This window comes from Sander lucioperca, chromosome 13 (assembly GCF_008315115.2).
Source record: "Sander lucioperca isolate FBNREF2018 chromosome 13, SLUC_FBN_1.2, whole genome shotgun sequence".
Classification (NCBI taxonomy): Eukaryota; Metazoa; Chordata; class Actinopteri; order Perciformes; family Percidae; genus Sander; species Sander lucioperca.
The window spans coordinates 5,054,557-5,077,974 of record NC_050185.1 but is presented as its reverse complement, the minus strand read 5'-3'; the positions used below and the strand labels follow the sequence as shown (position 1 = coordinate 5,077,974).

Here is a 23,418-nt window from a genome sequence, read left to right as displayed (position 1 = left end):
TAATCTGCAAGTATGATTATTTATTTACACTAAAACAGTACAGTTTCTTTTGTAATTGTAGTATAAGCACTTTATGGTGTGGTATTTCTAATGATATTGGCATATTCTTTGAAAACAAATGGCATGAAACCAGAAAATGATATAGCACCTTTGTGATAATTCCATGGGTCAAACATGCATGTTTCAAATGTGTGGGCTGCCTCTTGGATAGCGGAACTTTTTTTTCACCTCTTTTTCATAATCCAACTTAGTTGCAAATACTAGCTATTTACAGTACAGAGCATCAGTCGGTTTAAGATATCGGCCTCCATCCTGCAGGCACAACTACTCAGTCTGGTTGACATCTAGGGCAAAGCGTACGACTCCGCTGCTCTTCCGAGGTTCGGGTCTTTCCAGCGGTGGTGGTGGCTCTCCTCCAGCAGCACCCTGGGAATGATGATGACTGGGTCCGAGAACCTCGTCCTTAGCATCTCTAGGAGGCAGCACATGGTTAAGATACCAGAGAAGAAGGAGACAGAAAGAGACACACGATGAGGCATTTCTCTCAGGCCAACAACATCACGTTATTGGGTTGAGTTGAGCGGAGCACCCTGTGACCGCTCATTTCAGAGGAACATATCAGGATTCTGTTTTAGGAGACAACGCTATAACATCACTATGGGGCCTGTTTGCTTGTCAACAATATTACATAGAAATGCCTCAAGGCAATCATGATAGAATCAAGTGACTCATGTAATACATATCTTTGAAAACTTGACTATAAATGCCATTGTGTTCTGGGAATACACATGTAAAGCAAAGCTTTTGGTCTATTTCTAATGATGCATTGGCCAGCTTTGTGTTTAGATCAATTCAAGCCATTGGTTTAAATCTATACTTTGACTCATTCAGTGACATTATGAACTACGGGATGCCAATGGTGCAATGAGGGTCTCAGGGTGTTCTGTGAAAGAATAGCTACAAGATGCAGTACACTATAGAACAATCCAAATCAATACATTAGCAGTACAAATTAGAGTGAAGATCATTAACATGCACTTACAATTTCCTTTTTGAACTGTGTGTTTCCAAAGCAGAGCGGCTTCCCTCATTCCATTCATACTTACCCCTCATCTTACATCCAAGCTAACACTCAACGTCTAGACCAAATTATTAAACACAACATCAGATTGCAGATCCAACAGAAAACAGTGGCAGCATGCTTTAGTATAAAACTTCTACCCAGTGACAACAAGCTAAGATGCAAAGTGCTACAGTTTAAAAGGGAACTTTGTTATTTTTAACCTGAAACCTGTTTTCACTTGTTTTTGTGTCTAAGTGACTAATAAGGTTAACAATCTATGAAGTTGATCCAGTATTAAGCGAGAGCGCTGTAGCCTGCAACTGCAAACCGCGCTGCAATGTAATCCTATGGGGCAATTACGCACCATCAATGTAAGTCCACTAATAGTGTTTGTTTGGCTCAGATTGTTGTTATAAGTGTCTGACTACATTATGGAAAGGACCCTACAGTGAAATACAACTTACTTCTTCACTTGATCTGGTTGCAAAATTACGAATCCCACTATGGCCACGCCACGACCCGCCCTACGAAGCAGCTCCATTGGTTGGGGTTAGGCATTTGACCTCGAGCGGTTAAGGTTGGCATAGCTGATTAGTCAGGGGATAGGACCTGTACAAATAAGGGTTACGTTACCTTGTATAAGCATGGACGCCTGGGCAATAAATGCTATTGAAGGGCGGGTCTTTGCATGGCCATAGTGGGATTCGTAATTTTGCGATCCGGTCAGTTTGTTATTCCAAATCTTGCTCAGGGAGAAGTCTCGTTCTGAAATCTCGCGGTTGTGACCTGTCTCATCCACATTGTCGAAAGCATCTAAATATTCAGCCATGACACTGAAAATATTTTGGGTAACTCTAAGATACGCTTTCTGTACATCAACACAACAAACTCTGGCACGCCTCTCTCCAACTCATCGATTTCCATCGTTGTCTCGCGATATTTCAGAAGAAGAAGACTTCTCTGTGAGCGAGACTTGGAATAACAAACAGACCGGATCAAGCGAAAGGTAAAGAAAACCGTTATATTTCTCTGTAGGGGTCCTTTCCATAATGTAGTCTATGATGCCCATTTGGTGTCATTTGAGTGTTTTTGCTGTCTACATTGTGGAGGTGTGTCCTAACTTGTGCCTCCTGTTTGCAGGTTACTAATTAGAGTAACTCAGCTCACCTGGGTCTGGTGTGCTGGGGCTTCTTGAGCTGCAGTGTCCTCTGTCTCTCTCCCTGCTGTCTCCACAGGCACACCAAGGTTTGGTTATGTTAGGTTGTCCTAGGTTTGCCTTTTGCTAAGTACACACTTTACAACACCAACACACACTCACTCATGCACACCCTACATCAATGACTCCACATCCCATCATATAGTTAATTTGATCTAATTTGGTTAAATTTGATTTAATAAAGTATTGTCGTTAAGGTTAGGATAGCCGATTGGTCAGGGGATAGGACCTGGGTTACGTTACCTTGCATAAGCATGGACGCTTGGCCAATAAATGCTATTGAAGGGCGGGTCTTGGCGTGGCCATAGTGGGATTCGTAATATCGTGGTGGACGTCAGACTAGTGGGCTGTAGGACCAAAGGGAATTTTTCTGGTTTTTGAGCGGTCTAAACAATGGAGCGTCGGAGAAATGACATGCCACCCTTAGCAAAAGGCAAACCTAGTACAACATAAACTAACCAAACCTTGGTGTGCCTGTGGAGACAGCGGGGAGAGACAGAGGACACTGCAGCTCAAGAAGCCCCAGCACACCAGACCCAGGTGAGCTGAGTTACTCTAATTAGTAACCTGCAAACAGGAGGCACAAGTTAGGACACACCTCCACAATTTAGACAGCAAAAACACTCAAATGACACCAAAGGGGTATCACAAGTCAGACTCCTATAATAACAATCTCAGCCTGTCAGTGGCAAAAAAAGCTCTTTTAAGGGACGTACATTGATGGTTCGTAATTGCCCCATCGGATTACATTGCAGCCCGGTTCGTGGTTGCAGGGCTCTCGCTCAATACTGGGCCAATTTCAAAAATTATTGTCCCCATTAGTCACACTCAGACAATAAAACATGAGAAAATAGGGTCCAGGTTTAAAAATACCAAAGTTCCCCTTCAAAACATGAGTGATCTGCCTCATAAATGAATGGAATAGAGATCTCCACTCTCCTGTCTGGGTGGGTAATTCAACAGTCATGCAGGTTGTTTTAACCATGAGGAGTGGGTGCATTGCAGCGGCTGACAGAGGTTCAAGGATGGGTGGAGATATCTGGACTAAACCTGGGGCCTCCTTAAGAATACGCCCCTTACATGTAGCATGTGACAGCAGTCAGTCAGACAGCCCCATTCACCCTCCCCGACTCTACTTGAGTGTCCATATGGAAGAGAAATATACAGACGGGCTATGACCTGGAGAGTAGACCAGAGATAATGTGGTGAAACAAAACTGTGCCACTGTCATAGGCTACATCTACACTACTACGTTTTAATGTTTAAGCAGAGTTTTGAGACAAAAACGATTTTCTGTGCACACAAGAGTTTAAGCTCCAGTAGCAGAACTAATCTCCGTCTATATTAACACGTCTGACGACGCAAAAACGACAAACAAGGTCGGTTAGGACTCTTTTCTATTCTGACTTTTTAATCCAAGGACTTTTTATATTTGAAAAAACCTCTTCTTACCGAGAAAAGCAATTTAAAAATCTGTGAGGTCACCACAATGTAAAGTCTATGGGCCGAGCGGGAACTCGCGGGCAGGGCCAGTGGGAGAAATACATATTCAGTGGGTCACATATCACGGAAATAAACCCTAATGCTTAGAAACTTTTTTTGGCAACTGAGCAACTCTCATAGGAATGAATGAGGCTCCTCCTCGAACGCTGTACCAGTTCTTTTAATACATCCATGGCATGCGCGTGCCGGTGTAAACAGGAAGCAGATTGTCTGATGTTACTCTGACGTTCAAAATCATGGACGTATAAGTTAAGAAATACAACAAATACTTTGAAGAAAGAACATCAACGGTGAAAAGTAAGAGCAGGGATTTATTAGCTTGGACCGACGGCGAGGTGGAACTGTTACTGAAAGGTATGTAAGCCTACCTAACCGATAGAGTAAGACTGACTGACATGCGTCGTTTCCAAAGGTCTCTGTTTCTGCCCGACTACAAAGCAACCCCGGAATTTTCAAACCAAAACGGGAGCAGCTGTGTTTCCACACAAGCCTCGGACACGCCGGAGTATTGCGGACGTGAGGCGTAAACATAGCAAAAGATATTCGTTTTTAAACCAAAAAGTAGTAGTGTAGATGTAGCCATAGAAAACAAAGTAAATCACATCTCCATGAGCATGTATGGATGGCAATGAGTGGCATTTGTGGCTCGTGGTCTGTTTCCTTTCATTGCTCTTGTGATTGATTACCTTGGGTTGGGTAGTGCACAGCCCCACAGGTGTTGCTTTAGAGTCTGCACCCAGCCAATATCTCGGATTGGCTGGCAGAGTTGTATGTAGTGGTACTGTTTTAGCACAACCCTTCAAATGAATCAGAATGTCACTCATTAGCACACGACAAATTGGACACAGCAGAAGTATGAGAAAGAACAATATGATCTCAGCAAATGTAATATCACACATTTGTGGGTGTTTTTGCATAAGAAGTGTACTTTGCTAGAAGAAGCACACGGCATTTTATTCTGGAATAAGTTTCTGGACATCCTTTGAAATGCATGTTGCTCTATAAGTCGGATAAGTTCTTCGAATATATTAGAGACATGATGCAAGAATAATATATTCTTCCGTTCTCACATAAGGGCAACATGCACGGCCTGGAGAGGATGTCAGAGCTCATGCCAGAATGTGGCGCAATCTTGGAGAAAGCACAGAAAGAAGTTGTGAGAGCAAACATTCTCTTCCATGTGGATTTATTCAATGTCTCACAAGGACGAAGACTGGGACTGGAGAAACACTGACAGATACCTGCAACCGCTAATCTTTCACCATTCTTCTTAACAAACAAAAAAAAAAGCAAGAAGACACTGCTATTTCTGCTTTTTGCATTTATTTGTAATGTTTCATTAAATATGAGCAAGCAGATAGAAACACAAGCACGTCACAGTCAATTTTTTTGTTGTTGCCCAAGACATAACTTTCTTTACCATACTTTCTATTCTTATTTGCCCAATAATCACAAAGCTAGCACAGGGTGTGTGCTGTACTGACAACTGTTTACATTTACTGCCCCTACAAGCCCCCTCCTGTGTGTTACATGACAAAGCGTCCCCCCCAACCAAAGGCTGCAAAATGCTAATGAGTCAGTCCCTCATCCCCGATGGGGCCCCGTGCTCAGCTTGGATAGACATGGTGGTAGCGGTGACGGTTGATATCTCAGACACCGCAGAATATAGAGATGGTGCAGCCGTCCACTCAGAATGGAGGGAAGGGTGCTGAGAAACAGAGCTAATGAGAACATTAAGGTGTGTGTGGGGGGATGGAGCACAATGATGGGTTGACCCATGACAAGACTGAACAGTGCTCTTCTAATCCAAAAACAAAGAAAAAAAGGATCTCTCTCTCTATATATACAGTATGCTAAGACTGAGTGAAAGCAGCTGGATGCTAAGGACCAAGTTCAGACTCAGCCAACATGTAGCCCTGCTGTAATATACATATATGTTCCCCTTATCTTCAACACATCTCACAGAGAAAATTTGGGTTAAACCAGAATTTATAAATGGAGGCTTTACAACTTGTTTTGGTATGTTTTTCTAGATACCTCTTACACACAAACGCAGCACCACCATGTTGAACTTGCCAGACAAAGCAAAAGTAAATCCAGTGTTGAATCAACAAAAAGTACACTAAACTTCATCACACCAACATACTTTTCATACTTTTGGAATTTTGGTAAAAAACAAATACAACAGCATGGACTCAAAAACGGAGAGTGATGAACATTGGAGTCCCAAAACAGAAGCAGTTACACTTATCACATCACTGTGCCATTATTGGCATGTGTGTTAAAATAAAAGACGATATTAACAGATACAACATATTAGTTACAAACAAAATGAGGTAAAACATTGTAGCCTTGCAAACCAATGTAACACACGGCAGTGAATTGTTCATGATTTATTCGGAACGTGACTCTGTGCGTCATCCATACAGCTCCCTCTTTAAAGGTTATATGAAAAGTGCTATTAAGCAGCAATGTGAGCTGTCTGCTATCGTCCCATGGCAGTCTGATCATATTGGTTTACGGTCACCCTCGGAAGAGTGCATTTCAAAAAAGCCACAAGGAGGTGTGTGTTTGTGTGCGTACTACTGTGATTGCATAACTGCTGCGGAGCTTTGCACAGGGATCAGTCTTGTAGATAAAGACTACATTAGAGGTGATTACGTTGAGATATGGCGATTGAGATTGACAGCTCTACACGCTGTGTGCTTGGCAGACACAACCTGAACCACTCAACACAACATTTTCCCGCTCCACTGACTTTGATTCTGAGAAATGTGAAATGTCAATATGACTGCACAACAGCATTGTCTATATTATCAGTTTAGTGTGACCCCCGATGGTTTGTTGGCAACAAATTGGGTGTTACAAAATGGCTTTGAGTGAACTTAGATACAAATGTATAAATGGGCTTCACGTGAAAGGGACGGGAGAACGGTGTGTTTCTTCAGATGAACTGACAACAATTTTGTGTAGCCTACAACAGAGTTCAGTTCAAAATGGGATATTGGATTACAAAATAACATTGAACAAAGCGTTGTGATGTTGAGCCCTGCGAGCTCTACCATGAACAGAGACCAGTAGCAGAGATGACAGAGCAGGTACAAAACAAGCCGTGGATCAGACATTCATGACTTACCAAGCGGGACATTTATCAAAGATTTTCAGATTTGTTGTTAATTTAGCAAGTGCAGAAATCATATCCAAAGTGCCAATTTGATTATCTTTTCTCCAATAAAATAATAAAATAAAGAAAAATTCAAATAAATCCTTGATAAACTCAACAAAGCAATCTGCACAGTTGATCAAAGCCAACCCGTCAGAATTGCTTGTCGCTGGGCCCATGCAACGAAAGCCATCCATTGCCTAGCCAGGCAGCCCGTAGCCATGGCAACCTGGAGATGGAGGCGAGCAGAGTGGGGGTGGTGGGTGGCAATCAAATGGCGGAGGATAGGATGCTTCCGCCCACTCGTTAGCATAGCGATCTATATAGCATGAGGTGGGAGGAGCAATGACATGTCATGTCTAAACCCCAACATCTTATCTTATTATTAGTATTAGTATTATTATTATTGTACAAACGTAGCCGAGAGGTAGTGAAAGAGGACAGAGAAGAAAGTGAGTGGATACTGGGAGACTGAACAGAGACGAGAAGAAGAAAGATACTGTAGGGGGGGAACAGAGGGAAAGAACAGAAAGAAGATGAGAATAAAGAAGAGAACATTAATTGATTTTGCAGCCTCTGTGTTTGTTTTTTTCCCCAAAAAAAATAAGAAATAAAAGGAGAAGTAGTGCTAAATGATTTTTACTCTTTTGCCTCAGCCAGTTTGTTGTTCATCTCTTTACTTTTCTCCTTGTCCCCTGCCGCTGGCTGGTTCTCGGGCTGCTTCTCCGAGGTTGTCTTCTTGGATCCCCTCAGCGCGGCGCTCTGCTTATCTTTGGCTTTCTTCACTGGCTTGCCCTGGCCTGCCGCCCAGGCTCCAGGCCTTTTGGGTTTAGAGCGAAGGACACTATACCTGTCAACCTAAAGATGTCGGACAGCGGAAATGAGATTCCTGAGCTGAAATGCTTCAAATGAATGGCTAGTCATTTTGACAACTGTGTTGTGCAATGAGATGAGCATGGCAATCATTTCACATTACAGTAATATTAAGATTATTTTTTAGCTACCCCCTCTTTTAAAATTCATATTAAACCCAACTACAAAGTTAGAAAATTGCGTTCTCACTTGGTTGATGGGGTCTATGTAAGGCTCGCTGTACAAACTGCGTATCCTCCTCCTATCCACGGCCTTGTTGTCAGTAGGGCGCAGCGGAGCTTGGCCCTTGAAGGTAGCATTGTAGCTGGTCTCTAGACTGGTCTCAGCTGGGGGCAGGTACTGGGACCTGGCCCGGATCATCTTTGCTGGCTTCACATCTCTGTAAGCCTTGTACTCAGTACTGTGTGAAAAGAAAGACAGCTGTCATGAGAAAATGTACTGTGTCGTACAGCTTTAAAACCCATTAATAACAATTATTAAATAAAGAGTCATAACAGTGCGCAGGTGAGACTGGCAAGTTATCTATTCATTTCTGTTTAGTCTCCTGAAAGAGAGAACATGTTGAGGATCTCTAGCTAGGATACTTTTAGCCTAAAAGATGAAGAAGTTAAAAGAATGCTTTGACATTTTGGGAAACATGTTGCTGTAATTGCAGATTTTACTCACAAAATATCACAATTAATACAGTATATGATGTATTATTATTTATTAAACTACCCAGCATTATATTAGAGTTGAAAGCTCCACCTTGAACAGAGGTAAAGTAAATGTGTACATTGTACTGATATAATGCCTCTGATTTAACTCAAAGTAAACATTTGAATTCAGGACTGTGCGCTATCAATAGTTTTACTATTAATTGTTAAAAGTTTTACTTCAGAAAAAAAAGGTTTTGAGTACTTCTTCTACCACTGCCAATACCAACATTCCCAGTTAAAGAAATGGTCAAAAGTAAAGCCAGACGCCGTGCAGTTCATCTAGTTTGCTACAGTTGCAGATTATTTTTCTGTTTCTGTCTGTTTGAGCTATAGTTTGTATTATTGTTTTAAAAGAAGAAAACTAGAGATGGTCCGATACCATTTTTTGCTTCCCGATACTGATTCTGATACCTGAACTTGCGTATCGGCCGATACCGAGTACTGATCCGATACCAGTGTGTCATATATTTTATTATGTTTTAACAGCTGTATACTACTATCATCTGTATGGATGTGATATGATTTCTATCTTTGTTGTCAGTCTGGCTCAGGTTAAACTCTTTGTGAAACATGAACGCCACAGAACTTTCTTTTATTCTCCAGTTTGACAGTCAGTTATAACGGAAAAAGAACATAAATAAACTACTTTAACGTAGATTTTCTTTAGGGCTGTATTACGTGGTATCGGATCGGTGCATAAACTCCAGTACTTCCCGATACCGATAGGCAGTATCGGAGCCGATACCGATACTGGTATCGGAACATCTAAAGAAAACTATTGTAATTCTCCTAACAGAAGACACTAGAAAGCTTTTGTGAACAAAAATGAATTATTATTGTGGAAAACAGATGAAGCTGAAACATGCCTTTGCTTCAAATGTTACTGCTTGCCTTGTTAATCTTTATAGAAAGGTCATCAGGGGATGCTTTAGAAAACAGAAATCTGCAAGACGCTAATATCTGAGAAAGGAAGCTTCTATTCTATCTGGTCGTATCTGGTCATGACTGTAGGCTAAACTTAATATGAACATTGGATTTCTTTTTGTTTACTCCTGTTTTTTTACAGCCAGAAACAAAGCAAATATATTATGAAGGACTTTTATTTGCACCAATGTACGCATCTATAGAAAATGGAACAATGGAAAACATCAGCATGTAACCCCAAATGACTTGTCTAATAGTAGCATGAAACAGTTCAAATGTATGTTAAAGAAAAGGGAATGTACTGTATGTGCTCCTATACATACACATTGCAAAAGTTGCCCAGCTGACTGCCCTCATACAAAACATTAAAATCGTTTTTTCATGGTGTCTTGCTTCTTCTGCAGTAGGATACTGTATTGTTGTAGCTAATTACAAAGGGAAATAGACAGCTCTTTGTTTTAGGCCACTCAGATGACACCTATCTGTTCTCCCCTGTGGCTCCAGTGCAGTCACAAACACATAAATTCCCCCTACTGCAGCACAATTCAGCACAAGCACTTAGAGCCACGTAGGCATAGCCAAGGTTCAGTGAAAAGTCTCCGTTCCCTGTGGCAACACCAGAAATGCAGACAAGGCCAGGCTGCGGGACTAGAGCCTCATTAGAACAATTTATAAGCCCGCTGCCCAAGTCATATGAAAAGACATCAAATCAATAAATGGCAGCTATGGAAGACCGCCGTGGAGACCTTTGGACCTGTTTAATGTAATGTATGTTTCAGGGACAGGCGCATTGATTTAACATATTTTAATGTATTACATTGAGAAAGGGATTATTAGAATTGCATCCCAGTGTGAACGCTGGGCTCTGACCTCATATGTTTTTGTGGTGGGTTGTCATGGGACAGCATGTGGGAGTGATAACGATAACAGGATTTATAAAGCTCTTCTTTTTCTCAGTGGTTTATAATTGTGTGGATGTTGTCTTTAGTCATACGTATGTTAGTACCACTGGTGAATATAACATTGGACATTAACTATAGACTATGAGTCTACAGCCATAGCAGCTCTGTATGTAGGCACAGCTGTGCTTTGAACTAACTGCTAAAGTCTGCGTGCTAACGTGCTCACAGTAACAATGCCAATATGTTGACGTTAACCAGGTATAACGTTTACCATGTTCACCAACTTACAGAAGTTTAGCGCGCTAGCAAGCTAACATGGCGCTAATAAGCCCTAAACACAAGATACAGCTGAGGCCGATGGGTATGTCTTTAGTTATACCAAAAATACAATTGATAAAAATATAAAGTTCATGATATGTTAGAGAAGTTACTCAAGTATTTCATCTAACCTTTGTTAAACTGTCAACAGAATATCTATAAAGACAACTGACATTTACAAATTATAACCTTAACATCTTATCTTCATAACTATCGGCCTATAATTAGTTCCCATTAATCTTAAATTAGCTAACATTTAAGCTGTTGATGTATTTAACGAAACTGAGGCGTAAAATGTCATTTTACCATAATATGAAAAGCAAACTATTTATGATAGAAAGGCTGTTGAATACAGAGGAGAGGTGGAAATCACACAAAGAGCGATTACATAACAAGACTGAAGTCCATTTTCAATGCTCGATTGGGCCAAGAAGACACAATGCAAGGACAGGTTATATAACAATGATTAAGGCCAAGGGTCTAAAGCACTTACTTGACACCACAGTGTGTGTGTGTGTGTGTGTGTGTGTGTGTGTGTGTGTGTGTGTGTGTGTGTGTGTGTGTGTGTGTGTGTGTGTGAGAGAGAGAGAAAGACAGAGAAAGAGGCAGATTGTAAGTGCACAGTGTGAAACCTGTCTGCACTGTAACATTGCTGCTATTCATGGACACATGACTGTGTAACAATAAAGCCTGTGTCTCTGAGGTCAGTGTGCACTTGGTACTTGTTTAAAAATGAGCGTTGAAAAAGCATCCTTGGTTCAGCGGGCGTCATGTCACAGCTATTGCAACACATACACACAACATGCATATTACTGGTCAACAGTGACACTTTGCAGTTCACTGAGATTGTAAAGCAGGTACAGACACTGAGGTACTAAGCATACCTTTTTGTTTGACTGCTTTTACCTGCGGCAGGAAGCAAAAAGATCACTGTGTACATCCAGAGAGTTTTTAAAATAAGTTTGTTTTAGATTTTATACCAAGAGACTTGTCATAAAAAAATGCATCTTTAAGTTTTACTAACATTAACTTATTACCTCCTTATTACTTATGCCAAGGAGGTAATAAGGAGTGCGGTTTATTTGTTTGTTAGCAGGATTACGGAAAAACTACTGGTCCGCTTTTACTAAAACAGGATGAAGCAGGGGCCAATTACATTTTGGAGTGGATCCGAATGATGGGGCGCATACACAAATTATTTGTCACTTTTGTTAACATTGCGAGACAGGGCATTGCCTTGCTCGGAGGTCTGCACACTCCGAGTGCCCTTCTAGTTTTATTGATGTTTTTTATTGTGACTGTATATTATTTTATCTTGTTCATGTTTCTTCATCTTGCCGGCTCTCTTGCATCACAATGTCTAAGGTTTTTTTTTTTATCCTGGTTTCCTTATATACAGGTTCCTTGATGTCATGTCATGTGACTTAGATCACCATTATCTTTTAAAAAAATATATAGAATATTTATATTTATATAGAATATTGGCTCCTAGCAGGTACAGAAATGTACAAGAGAAATACCAATTAATATACAAAACATACAATACTTCAACAACATTTTCAAAAAATATTGTTTAGAAAACATCTTTCATTTTAACCTACGGGTAAACAAATAAATATATTTACTTAAGTTTTCATCTCTTTATATTTATTATAATTATTTTATTATTTATATTTTCTGTTGATCAGTAGATCAAATAATTGACTAATCATTTCAGCTGTAATGCAACTCAATGTAGTATTTACTGAAGGGCTATTGTATTGGATTGCGTTACACCGTGTACCTCAATGTGCTCCTCTTCAGCAGAAGTGTTTCTCAATTGCTGTTGAAAACAAAACCAGCATTTCCCTGGGATACAGAAGCTATTTAAAGTGGTGAACATTAGAGACTAGGATTTAAAGGTCCAGTGTGTAACGTGTTATCAAAATCTGTGTTGCCCCTTCACAAACTTGTCCTTTTTTATGAATATTTACCACCACCATCAATTCCAAGTACTCCTTTTGGCTTGAAATTTTACATTTGCATTTGCATGAACTGGGGTAGACGCTCCATATTCATGCTCCATCTTGAAATATGTTAGCCGGTAAGGGACATACAGGACATACTGCTCCGCCTTTCACGTTCTCGCTGTCACATGATAAACTCACAGGTGCTGCTAATGCTGCTAATGGGTATCGTAGCTTCCCGGCAAAGATAAAGGATATTAAAAAGAGCAAGAGACCGGCTTTTTGAAGCGTGAAGGCTACCGTAGCTGTAATACGTACTTTGAACTGCGTGGTGTGAGAGAGTTGATTGCGATATATGATCTCAACGCTAGATGGGAGAAATTCCTACACATTGGACCTTTAAGGATTCATTCTTCAGTCAGTCCTGCTTTATGCTTCAAAAAAGTCCTGTTTGAGGTGTCAGATAGCATCTACTGTATCATCACGCTGCCACAGTCCAGTCACCTCTTCATGAATAATCCAATATCTAATTAACAACTAATTCTGAAATATCTATGTGCCGAGAAAGCCCTCATCACTACAACCAAACACTGGCAACTGACAGGGGTGGAACCCCACCAGGGTACAGCACTGCTGAGCTTCATACAACCCCGCTCTAACATGGCACAATCTGCACATGGCACAATCGCCAGGGGACAGTTGTGAGAGAAAATAATTCAAACATATGCCTGCAAATGTCTGCACTGTGGGATGAAACCGTGTATGTTTGTTTGATGACAGGTAATTAGCAGGCCGCAGAAAACCAGCCAGGAGTAGAGCAAATAAGTCAAATCAAATGTATTCAGGTGAAGGATCCTCATTGAGAAGATAAGATCTGCTAATTAGCACTAAACACAAAGTACAGCTGAGACTGATGAGAATGTCATTAACTTCAAGTATTTGATCATAAACCAAATTAGTAGTGGACAAATTAGAATTCTGACCTAATGATGTCACTATATGAAAAGTTCAAAGATCATCAAAGTTTTTACAGTTCATCCTGAGGGGAACATGAATATTTGTCTCAAATTTTACAGCAATCCATCTCAGGGTTTTTGAGACATTTCACTAAAAAGCAGAACTGAGGCAAAGTCAGCGGATCAACAAAGTCAGTAGGATTCATCCTCTGGGAACTATGAATGTCTGTATGACGTTCCTTGTCAATCCATCCAGTAGTTGTTGAGATATTATATTCTGGATGGGAGGGTCGGAATGCACGGAATACGGACTAGTAGCTGGAGAGGTGCCAGTTCACCTTCTGTGCACTGCTGGGGTGCCCTTGAGCAAGGCACCGAACCCCAAATGGCAGTCTCTTCACTCTGACACCTCTCTGTTAATGCACGTCTATGGGGCCTGTGTGTGTGTACTGTATGTGTGTGTATTTCAGGCCAGTGTGTAATGTAACAACAACAACAACAATGTAAAAATCAAACTGACCCATTGAGGGATTACTGGAATAAAACTGATTCTTCTTTAAATCACAACCAAAATGAATTCTAATTCTGTACATTCTGTGATGAAACGATGAGTCGAGTAATTGATTATTCAACAGAAAATGAATCAAAAGATAGATAGATAGATAGATAGACGGACGGACGGACGGACGGACAGACAGACAGACAGATAGGCAGGCAGACAGACAGACAGATAGATAGATAGATAGACAGACAGATTAATAGATAGATAGACAGACAGACAGACAGACAGCTAGATATATAGATAGACAGATAGATAGATAGATAGACAGATATATATATATATATATATATATAGATAGATATATATATAGATAGACAGACAGATATATAGATAGATAGACAGACAGACAGACAGACATATAGATGAATAGATAGATAGATAAATATATAGATAGATAGATAGACAGACAGATAGATAGATAGATAGATTGATAGATAGATAGATAGACAGACAGGCAGGCAGGCAGATAGATAGATAGACAGACAGACAGACAGATAGATTAATAGATAGATAGATAGATAGATAGACAGACAGACAGATAGATAGATATATAGATATATATATAGATAGATAGATAGATAGATAGATAGATAGATAGACAGACATATAGATGAATAGATAGATAGATAGATTGACAGATAGATAAATATATAGATAGATAGACAGACTGACAGATAGATAGATTGATTGATAGATAGATAGATAGATAGATTGACAGATAGATAGATAGATAGATTAGGACTATGGGCAACTGTGATGGAACTGCCATTTTAGGGAAGAATCAATTGGTATAACAGTTGTAACTCTAATGGATGCTCTATTTAAGGATGCGGTGTTAGAAAGACCTTTGAGTGTGACATTGAGTTACAATGCACTTTGAAACTGTGGCAGCCATAAATACATCTGTGCATCAACACTGCTGAGACAAACGTCTGTGCAGTTTTCACTGATGGTGACCACAGAGACTCTGGCTCTAATCCTACACCAGTGCTGGCCTGATATAAAGGGCTGGCCCGCTTCTCTCACAGTATTCCCAGGATTCAATCTGCCCATGCACAGTACTGTAGCTTCACTTCCGAGCAGTGTTTCTTGGTGTGTCAGCGGGTGAGAGCCTGGCTTCTGGTCAATACTCGCTCCTTCCTCTGGGACCAGTTGGCCTCATCTCTAACTCACAGCCCCTCTGCAGCGTCTCAGGCACTGGCCCAATGGAAGCAGCTAAGGATTACAGGGGATTCTCATTGGGACACAAAGGCTGGCCTCCCATACAACATTTCCAAGCATTCTAGGTATTGACAGCATTTACAATAATTCCAATTTCTATAAGAGAAGTTCTATAAAAACAACAACAAAAATGTTGATTTTAGCATTTGTGTTTCTTTCTAAGATTGATACAGCCAGTTTGTTTTAGTAATTAACAATGGTCAGAGTTTAGTTAGAAGTGCAGGTTTAACTAGGTTGCAGTATGTTACATAATTCATTTATATCCAGAATCAAATCTGAAGACATTTCCTTGTAATCAAGGAAATTAACTCTAATCAGATATTATAAATCAGATTACATTGGTTACATAAGACCGATCGCTTTAGCTGGCAGAGCTCTGAATTTGATGCAACAAATAAATACTGGATATCAGCTGACATTTTTAGTATTACATTTTGGCAACAATAAACTTAACCATGCAAATGAGTTAGCCTGGGAAATGTGAGATAACAATCCGTCATTTGTTTTAAATTTTAGAATGGGTGTTTCTGCATGTAATGCTTGTCAATTCAAACATGAGGCTTTGGCGGCTCTCTAAGAGGATCATTTTTAAATCCACCGGAATCCCTTGGCCTCTTTACGGTGTACTGTCTGGCACCACGAGTGCTTTGTACCTTCTGTATACGTGACATAAAATACAAACTCATTTGGAGTTGATGGAGAATCTTTGTCTGGGAGAGGGAGGATTCCATGTTCCCAAATGAGAAACATGAGAGAAGAAAATCAAAAGGAGAAGCTCCTGAGATTGTGCTGCTGTGGAAAATGTCTAGCTGTGATACGTGACACAAATACAAATTTAAAATGAATGCCTCAGGCTCTCTGTCCCTTCATGAACTCAGTGAACCTGCATTACCTGCCTTACTTTCGGCGATGAAACCCTCATTTGTCATTCTCTGTAATTTTCTTGATAATTCTTTATGCAATCTGCTCTTCGAATGTCTTTTTTTTAAAACGCATCGCATAATGGAACAAATAATGCTGACAAGATGAAGAATGGCCTTTGTCTTTTACAGTGCTGGTAGCAAAAGGAAAACACTAACAAAGACTTTAGCTGCTGCTGTCTGAGGCTCATGAATTATTCTCATGCAAAAAAATGACATTTTAAACATAATGCTGCGAGATCCAGGCTGGATGGGGCTTGCGACTGGGAGGCTGTTGGTTGAAAATGCTTCACCATGAAAAGAAGTAGTTAACACAGTGGCTGACAGAAAAGACCTTAGTTGCCTTTAGCATTGAATAGGTGCGCTGCAGAAAAAAAGCCTTTGTGCTCTCTGCGGATAAATAAAAGTTTATAAAAATGGCAGGAAATAGAGCTGAATGGTAAACAGGACTTTGTAATTGGCCTATTGCAAACCAGCACAATGGAATGGAGGGCTGGCTTTGAATAGAAAGTTAATGTGGCTCTCTAACGAAAGTTGCTTCCTGCTACAGTGTCTATATACTGCATGCACTGACTAAATAAAATTACACTTACACGTTACTACAACCATAGCCCAACTGAGACAGGAGGTTTGACGCCAATACCTATATTTCAGTTTAACAAATCAGATAAAGATATATCAGCCGATATTCTGTTGTTTTCACCGTTGACCGTTGCATTTTACCTAACGCACTACACTGTCTTGGTTTGAATGTCTTTGCTTTCATGCATATTTGTATACCTCCCTTGGGGTAATATGGGGTACCACAAGGGTCTGTGCTGGGCCCTTTACTACCGTATTGGTCTGAATATAAGACAACCCTGATTATTAGACGACCCCCCCTTTTGGAAAAATGCTTTTGGAAAAAGCCAAATATTGTTTTCATAAAGAAAAATAATTTTATTTCAAAATAATTCTAATAAAACACATTGAATATAACAAGGTAGGCTCTTGTTTTTAACATCTTTTAAATAAAATAATATGTTTAATATCTTTTTAGATAAAAGTGTCACATCTAAATTAACGTTCAATATTTCCAAGGCCTTCAGCTGAATGACTGCTCTGGTAATGGGCATCCCATCATTCCGCTTTTCAGTCACGTAATCACACACTCTCCTGTCAATCTCTTGGAAGTGGCTGCTTCGAGGACCACGATAAGATTTTCTCTGGCTGTTTGCATTTTTAGACGGTGTATCATCTCCATGACAACGCCTCGTTGTACTTCTGTTCTACTTCCGACTTCCAGGCTTTTTGTAGCTGGATCTATCATTTGTTTCATCTATGTATGAATGTGGATAACGTTAGTGATAGTGAGATGCTTGCTACAGTTACACTTCTAGTGATGAATCGGCAAAAACACGTTTTATTTCTCTGATTCACAGCTTTGTACTAACGCCACTGGGCTCTCTCTCTCTCTTCAGTCACTCTCTATCTCTCTCCACCATATAACATTACCGTGCTTTCAGGCGCTTGTTGAGGCTCCGTCTAAAACTTAGCTTTTTCGACTAGCTGTTTGTAACATTCAAATAAAATGGATTATGGATCATTTTATTTCTATAGTTTATAGCTGACTTCTCTATTGGCTGTTGAAACATGTGACGTCCCTTACGTTCTGCGACTTGAACAGCTGAAAGTCTAAACCCCGATTATAAGACGACTTGGGCTTTGACTTTTGCCCAAGAATCATATTCGAAGTTCGTTTGTTTGTTAATATTAATATTCGAATATATTTGAATATTTATTAATAATATTTTGACCATTAAATGCCTTCAGTAAGACCTATATTGGTATCAAACTTAAGTTGTATATGTTCTGTCCACCAGAGGGCAGTGTATCAGTCAATGTCAATAGGCAGGCAATGATGTTTTCAGAAGAAAAACACACTGTCACGACAGTTTTTTTTAATTAAAAGTCAGACCCTGGATTAAAATGTATCTTCACAAACGAACCGTGTCAGCAAATCTGTCGCGCTATTTTGACGGGTATAGGGGAGACCTCGTGAAGGAGATAGCATGGAGTCGATTCTGGCCTGCCTCGCCCCCGATCCCTCCCCCTCCTCCTCTTCCAGCTTGCCGGGATGTAGTGTTGACAGGTGGGCTCTTAAGTTGCTGGTCGTCGCGTGGTATGTGAGTTTGGTCCTACATATTTTACCGCTTTGTCCTTACTCGTGATTTTTCCCTGTTTTACTTTGGGAACCCAAAGTAGCGCCACACGTTGATTTTCAAATTGTCAGGAGTGTAGATTTCGAACTCCTCGTCAGGCGTGGTTGTTGTAGGCATAGCACAGATGACCAATAATAGCCTTGCTAATGAGCTCGCGATTCACAACTTCACTAGGCGTGAAAAAGCCTCGGAATCTGAATTGAAAACAACGTTTACAAGCAAACACATTTACAAAGAATATTAAGGGCTGCCTAATATTCGTTCGAATATCATTATTTTTTTTAAATATTCGAACTATATTCGAATAACGAAGTTTGGAGTCAAAGCCCTAAAGACGACCCCACTTTTTCAGACTATTCGGACCAATACGGTATTTCCACTATAAACAATATAGGATTAAAACACAGGATTAAAATATCAATTTTTATGCAGGTGACACAGTCCTGTATGCATTTGGCTCCTCTTCAACTCAAGCTGTTTCAAGATGACAATCTGCCTTTAACATTCTTCAAACATCTCTAAATGCTGACAAGACAAAATGTGTTTTATTCTCAAGAACCTATAACTCCAGTTAGAGACACATCTCCCTGCCATCCATGCACTTAATGGTACTAAAATTGAAATTGAACTAAAGATAAAAATGGGTTTCTTATGTCAGGGACAATGTAGATAAATGATTCAGTATTGTGAATTACAACCCTGACAGGGTGATGCAAGACCCTGACACAAGCAGGGGGGTCTTGAATGTGAATACAGTATGTGTGTGTGTGTGTGTGTGTGTGTGTGTGTGTGTGTGTGTGTGTGTGTGTGTGTGTGTGTGTGTGTGTGTGTGTGTGTGTGTGTGTGTGTGTGTGTGCCGTGTATGCTGTGTAACTGTATGCACACTATCCATGACATTAACCCACAGTTGACCTGCTTTGAGTCTCCGCTGGCAGAGTAAGACAGCGGGTTGACTGGGCTTCTGCTTGTTAGTGCAGTTATTTAATGCCATGTGGGAGAAAGTGCCCAGGGCGGTACCCTGCTGACTGCTCAACAATACAGGCACGGCGGCAATAGGCACCAAACAGCTGTAAGACACACTCACTGATCTCACACAGCGCTGTCACCTCTGGCAGCAGAATCCCACTTCAGCCAGGGTTTCTGTATCAACCCAAAGCTGCACTCTGTGACAACACTGTGTCAGCATATAATAATTTACACCATTTTTGCACCATTTTTTTCCGAACACAGTGAATTAAATAAAATGCTTTACAGGTTAGAGTATATAATATAAATGCTGAGATATGACTCTGCAGAGGTAAGAAAATTAATAAAACATTGAAAGCTCTGAAACCCCTAAAAAATCCACTTGAATCCCCAGATTACAACAGCAGTAACAAAAATCAAGGTGTGATATGGATCTCATATATCACACCATCTAACGCTCTCACTATCAACAGCCTTCCCAGAACGTAAATACTGTACAACAGATAACGTCAATGCACATCCTCAAGAGACATGCATACAGTGACTGAGTGTGTGCGTGACTTGCTGCTCATCCATCCACCAGTCCCATCATCCTCTGGTACATTGCATAATAGGACAGAGATTAGCCTCGTGGACCTAAACATCAACAGTCAACTCCACCCTGACCTTTTCTTTTAATTTCATTACCTTCTGTGGGGAAATAATGAATGACTGATCTGTCATTTTTTACATGCCGTGTGTAGCTCTGACTTGCTTGTTTCAAGAAAACAAGCTTTTAATTAGTTTGTGAACAACTGTTTTCCTTCGATTAAGTGAGAAATTACTAACCCCCAATTAAGTCCTGTATTGTGGACAAAGTTTGCATTTCTCAGGCCAGCAATGTAACAACTAACAAAGCTTTTCTCCCAGATTTTTTTATGGTTTATATTTCAATTAATAAGGGACTGTATAAAAATGATTAGAGACAAAGGGGATTCAGAAAAGGGGGAGGGTTAGGTATTTTAATAAGTAAAAATTAATGTAAATGCATCAAATAATGTGACAGTGAGGTCTACATTAGGTATTAGGTATACAGGATGCATAAATTATATTATAATGCCAATTCCACTTCTTTTGTCCAATTTGGTGGCTACGTGAAAAGTATTATTTCATTATCAAATTCAGATTTCAATTTGAGTAAACCCACCTTAAATTATGTTTTCTTTCCTTTAGGGTATTAATGATAACATTACATTTCATAGTGTTTTTTACTTTGACATATTGTGGGGAGGGTGATGGACTTTTTCTTTTAGTCCAAAGAAAATATTACTAATTCTGAAGAGGGCCTTTTTTTTTTTTTTTTTAAATTTAAAGTAAAAAACAATGTTAGCCCCCCCCCCCCCCCCCACCCAAATATTTTTAACCTGACAACGATGGTCTGGCAAAGCAAGACTACCTGACAACAGATGAATTGCTGTGCCTTTTGTAGATAGGCTTTTGTGTCTTAGTGATTAAGTGAATGAATAAAAGTATGATTTATACAGTAAGCCTATAATACTATTTTGACCCCTATGACCCTTCATGGATGCCTGAGGCCTCTGACCTCCATATAGTCCCCATATACCGGGCAGTGTAGGCCTACTCACTTGTAGGAGCTGTCGCCTGTGATCTCCTCTTTGATCTGCCTGTTCACAGCATCCGCCTCCGCCCTCCCTCTGCCCTCTCCTTCCACCTTCAGGACAACTTTCTTCTGCCCCTCCTGTTTACTGGACTTCTTTTTCCTCTCCTGCCCCTGCAGGAGGTCTTTCTCCTGCACCTTATCTGCAATAGCGCTCTTCTCCACACCGCTGTCCGCATCCGCCAACTGTTTGGAGTGCCTGGACCGGTCCGGAGCCCGGTCATCGCCAGCGGAGGTGGGGGGAGGTTGTTTAGGTATCCAGGGATGGTCGTTCCTTTTCGGGATGGGCCAGGGTTTGTAGTCCTTCTGGTACTGGGTCTTGCTGTTGAACGGTGTTTCCGGTTCGTGGTACTCGTTCTTGGGTTTACAGCTCGGTTCGGGTCGCACGTTCCAGTGCTTAAAGTCCTCGCGCATCACAGAGCTGCACACGCGCTCTTCGGAGACACACCTTCGCGGCGCCCGTGCCGCTGTCGCGGTGCGGCTTTCTGCGCGAGACGGCTGTGTTTCTATGGCGACCCGGGCCTGGGGAGGGTGGAGCGGCGGCTGCAGCTGGATGTGCTGCATCTCAGAGGCGTCCGTGTACTTGGTGAAGACCAAAGGCACCGCAATGTCAGCCTTGTCCAGCTGGTTCCAGAAGCGGGCCATGCAGCACGCCCTGCTGATACAGGGCCACGCCATGGTGAGCCGTAAAGAGCCCCACTACAATACAACTAGCACCGGGTCCAAAATGAAGAGAAATATGCCTCTACGCTCCGGTACTGATATGAGAGAAACAAGATGTCCGTGTATCAGACAGCACGGATGGCTCCAACCCTGTTGACGTTAGATTAGGTTATTCAGTAAATCCATTTGGCGTCTGAAACAGGCTACACAGATTTGAACGATTTTATACAAACAACAACCGTACTGACGTTTGCTCTGCTTCCCTCTGTGCCTGCTCGGTCCCGTACGTAGGCTACTTGCTACATCACTCCACGGCAGGGCACTGCAACGAAAAACAGCCCCGCCCGCCTGCTCAGCATCCCAGAGACACAGAGCTGGAGCCGCCGAGGAGGAAAATACAAGTCAAGTCAGAGAGAATATGAAAGAACTTCCGGATTAATCTGCAGATTAAAAGACGTAATTATGCTCTTTTAAAATAGTGTCATTTAAAAAAAAAACACGCACAAAATAAAACTAAGCATGTCGAAAAAGATGAATAGGCTATTATATTATAGGTAAATTCTCTTCACGTCGCTTATCTGTAGCCAAACACTTAGGTCTGCTGCTTTTATTTTGAAATGTGAACATTAATTTCCGATATAAGGCGGATGAACACGGTAAACTTGACGTATGTATGTTTACGCACACTGCGTATTGGTACAAGCCATCAGTTTGATCTGTTTCTGCCAATGTTTTTATTATTGTTTAACATTTAATAAAACCGGTTGAGAAAATGAGTGGTCAGAAATGAAAAGACGTTCTTGCCTGATGTAACCTAAAGACAAAGAAAAGAAATATCTTTTAGGAGGCAATATAAAATTCTTCTTATTTATTACTAAGAATAAAGAAGTATTATGATACTGTTAAAAAACGAAAATATTAAGGAGGATAAGATTGCCATTCACTATTGGACTTCATTTCATTAATAATTAGCCAAATATTGTATATGTTATTTTTTTTTTTTGTATATATTATTTTTTTTGAAGGAAGCTATAAAGTAGGTAATATAATTTAAATTATGTTAAATATAGCTCAATACAAATGTCCGCACTGGTAATTGTAAGCTTTTTGAATCATACAAAATTGCCTTTGTGACCGAGACAATGCGGGCAGACTGTGCCAGCAAATAGCCTAGAACACATGAATAATGCCAACTCATTCCACACCCTGAGGGCCTGTTTCACATTGGTCTAAGACATCTGACAGACAAGCACGTTATGTAGATAGACGTTTTTATAATGAAGGATGACAGCTCATTTTTAGAAGCAGTAATCACTCTTTCGCTTTAAGGCATGATGTTTTTCTTTTATTGAACTGCATTCACTTTTTTTGTCCTTGTGTGCAGGTAAAACATTAACTGACTGAGTATTCAAGATCAAAGTGTTATTCATGTTAGTGGTAATTAAGGCAGTTCATGAAGACGCAATCAAAGGGTAAAACTAAATGGACTGGCTGTCATACCTATTGGCCTTGGCAAAATGTCAATCTAATGAAAGCTAATGAAGTAAACAGATCGGAAGATAGACATCAAGAAACAAAGAGAGAGAGAATATGTAAGGTTTTACATTCCTCTGAGTGTTTGTCTCAGTTTTGTGTGTCGATTGGGGGTTGCAAGGCATGGGTGGCT

At 40.5% G+C, this 23,418-nt stretch overlaps 1 protein-coding gene across 5 annotated transcripts; it reads right to left on the bottom strand.

Annotated features, from left to right (window-relative positions):
- map6a (microtubule-associated protein 6a) lies at positions 1 to 22,130 on the bottom strand. Of its 5 annotated transcripts, XM_031310903.2 has the most exons (6): positions 22,001 to 22,127; positions 21,058 to 21,902; positions 8,008 to 8,218; positions 7,589 to 7,803; positions 4,469 to 4,579; positions 1 to 472 (listed from the first exon to the last, which is right to left on the bottom strand). In XM_031310903.2, the coding sequence occupies exons 2-6, from the start codon at positions 21,765 to 21,767 to the stop codon at positions 325 to 327; spliced, it is 1,395 nt and encodes a 464-aa protein (XP_031166763.1). In that variant the 5' UTR covers positions 21,768 to 21,902; positions 22,001 to 22,127; the 3' UTR covers positions 1 to 324. The 5 variants fall into 5 exon arrangements, with proteins under 5 accessions (XP_031166763.1, XP_031166764.1, XP_031166765.1 ...); XM_031310904.2 differs by lacking the exon at positions 4,469 to 4,579 and having other exon boundaries at positions 21,058 to 22,130; XM_031310905.2 differs by lacking the exon at positions 4,469 to 4,579 and having other exon boundaries at positions 7,626 to 7,803; positions 21,058 to 22,130.
- Positions 22,131 to 23,418: the final 1,288 nt, after the last annotated feature.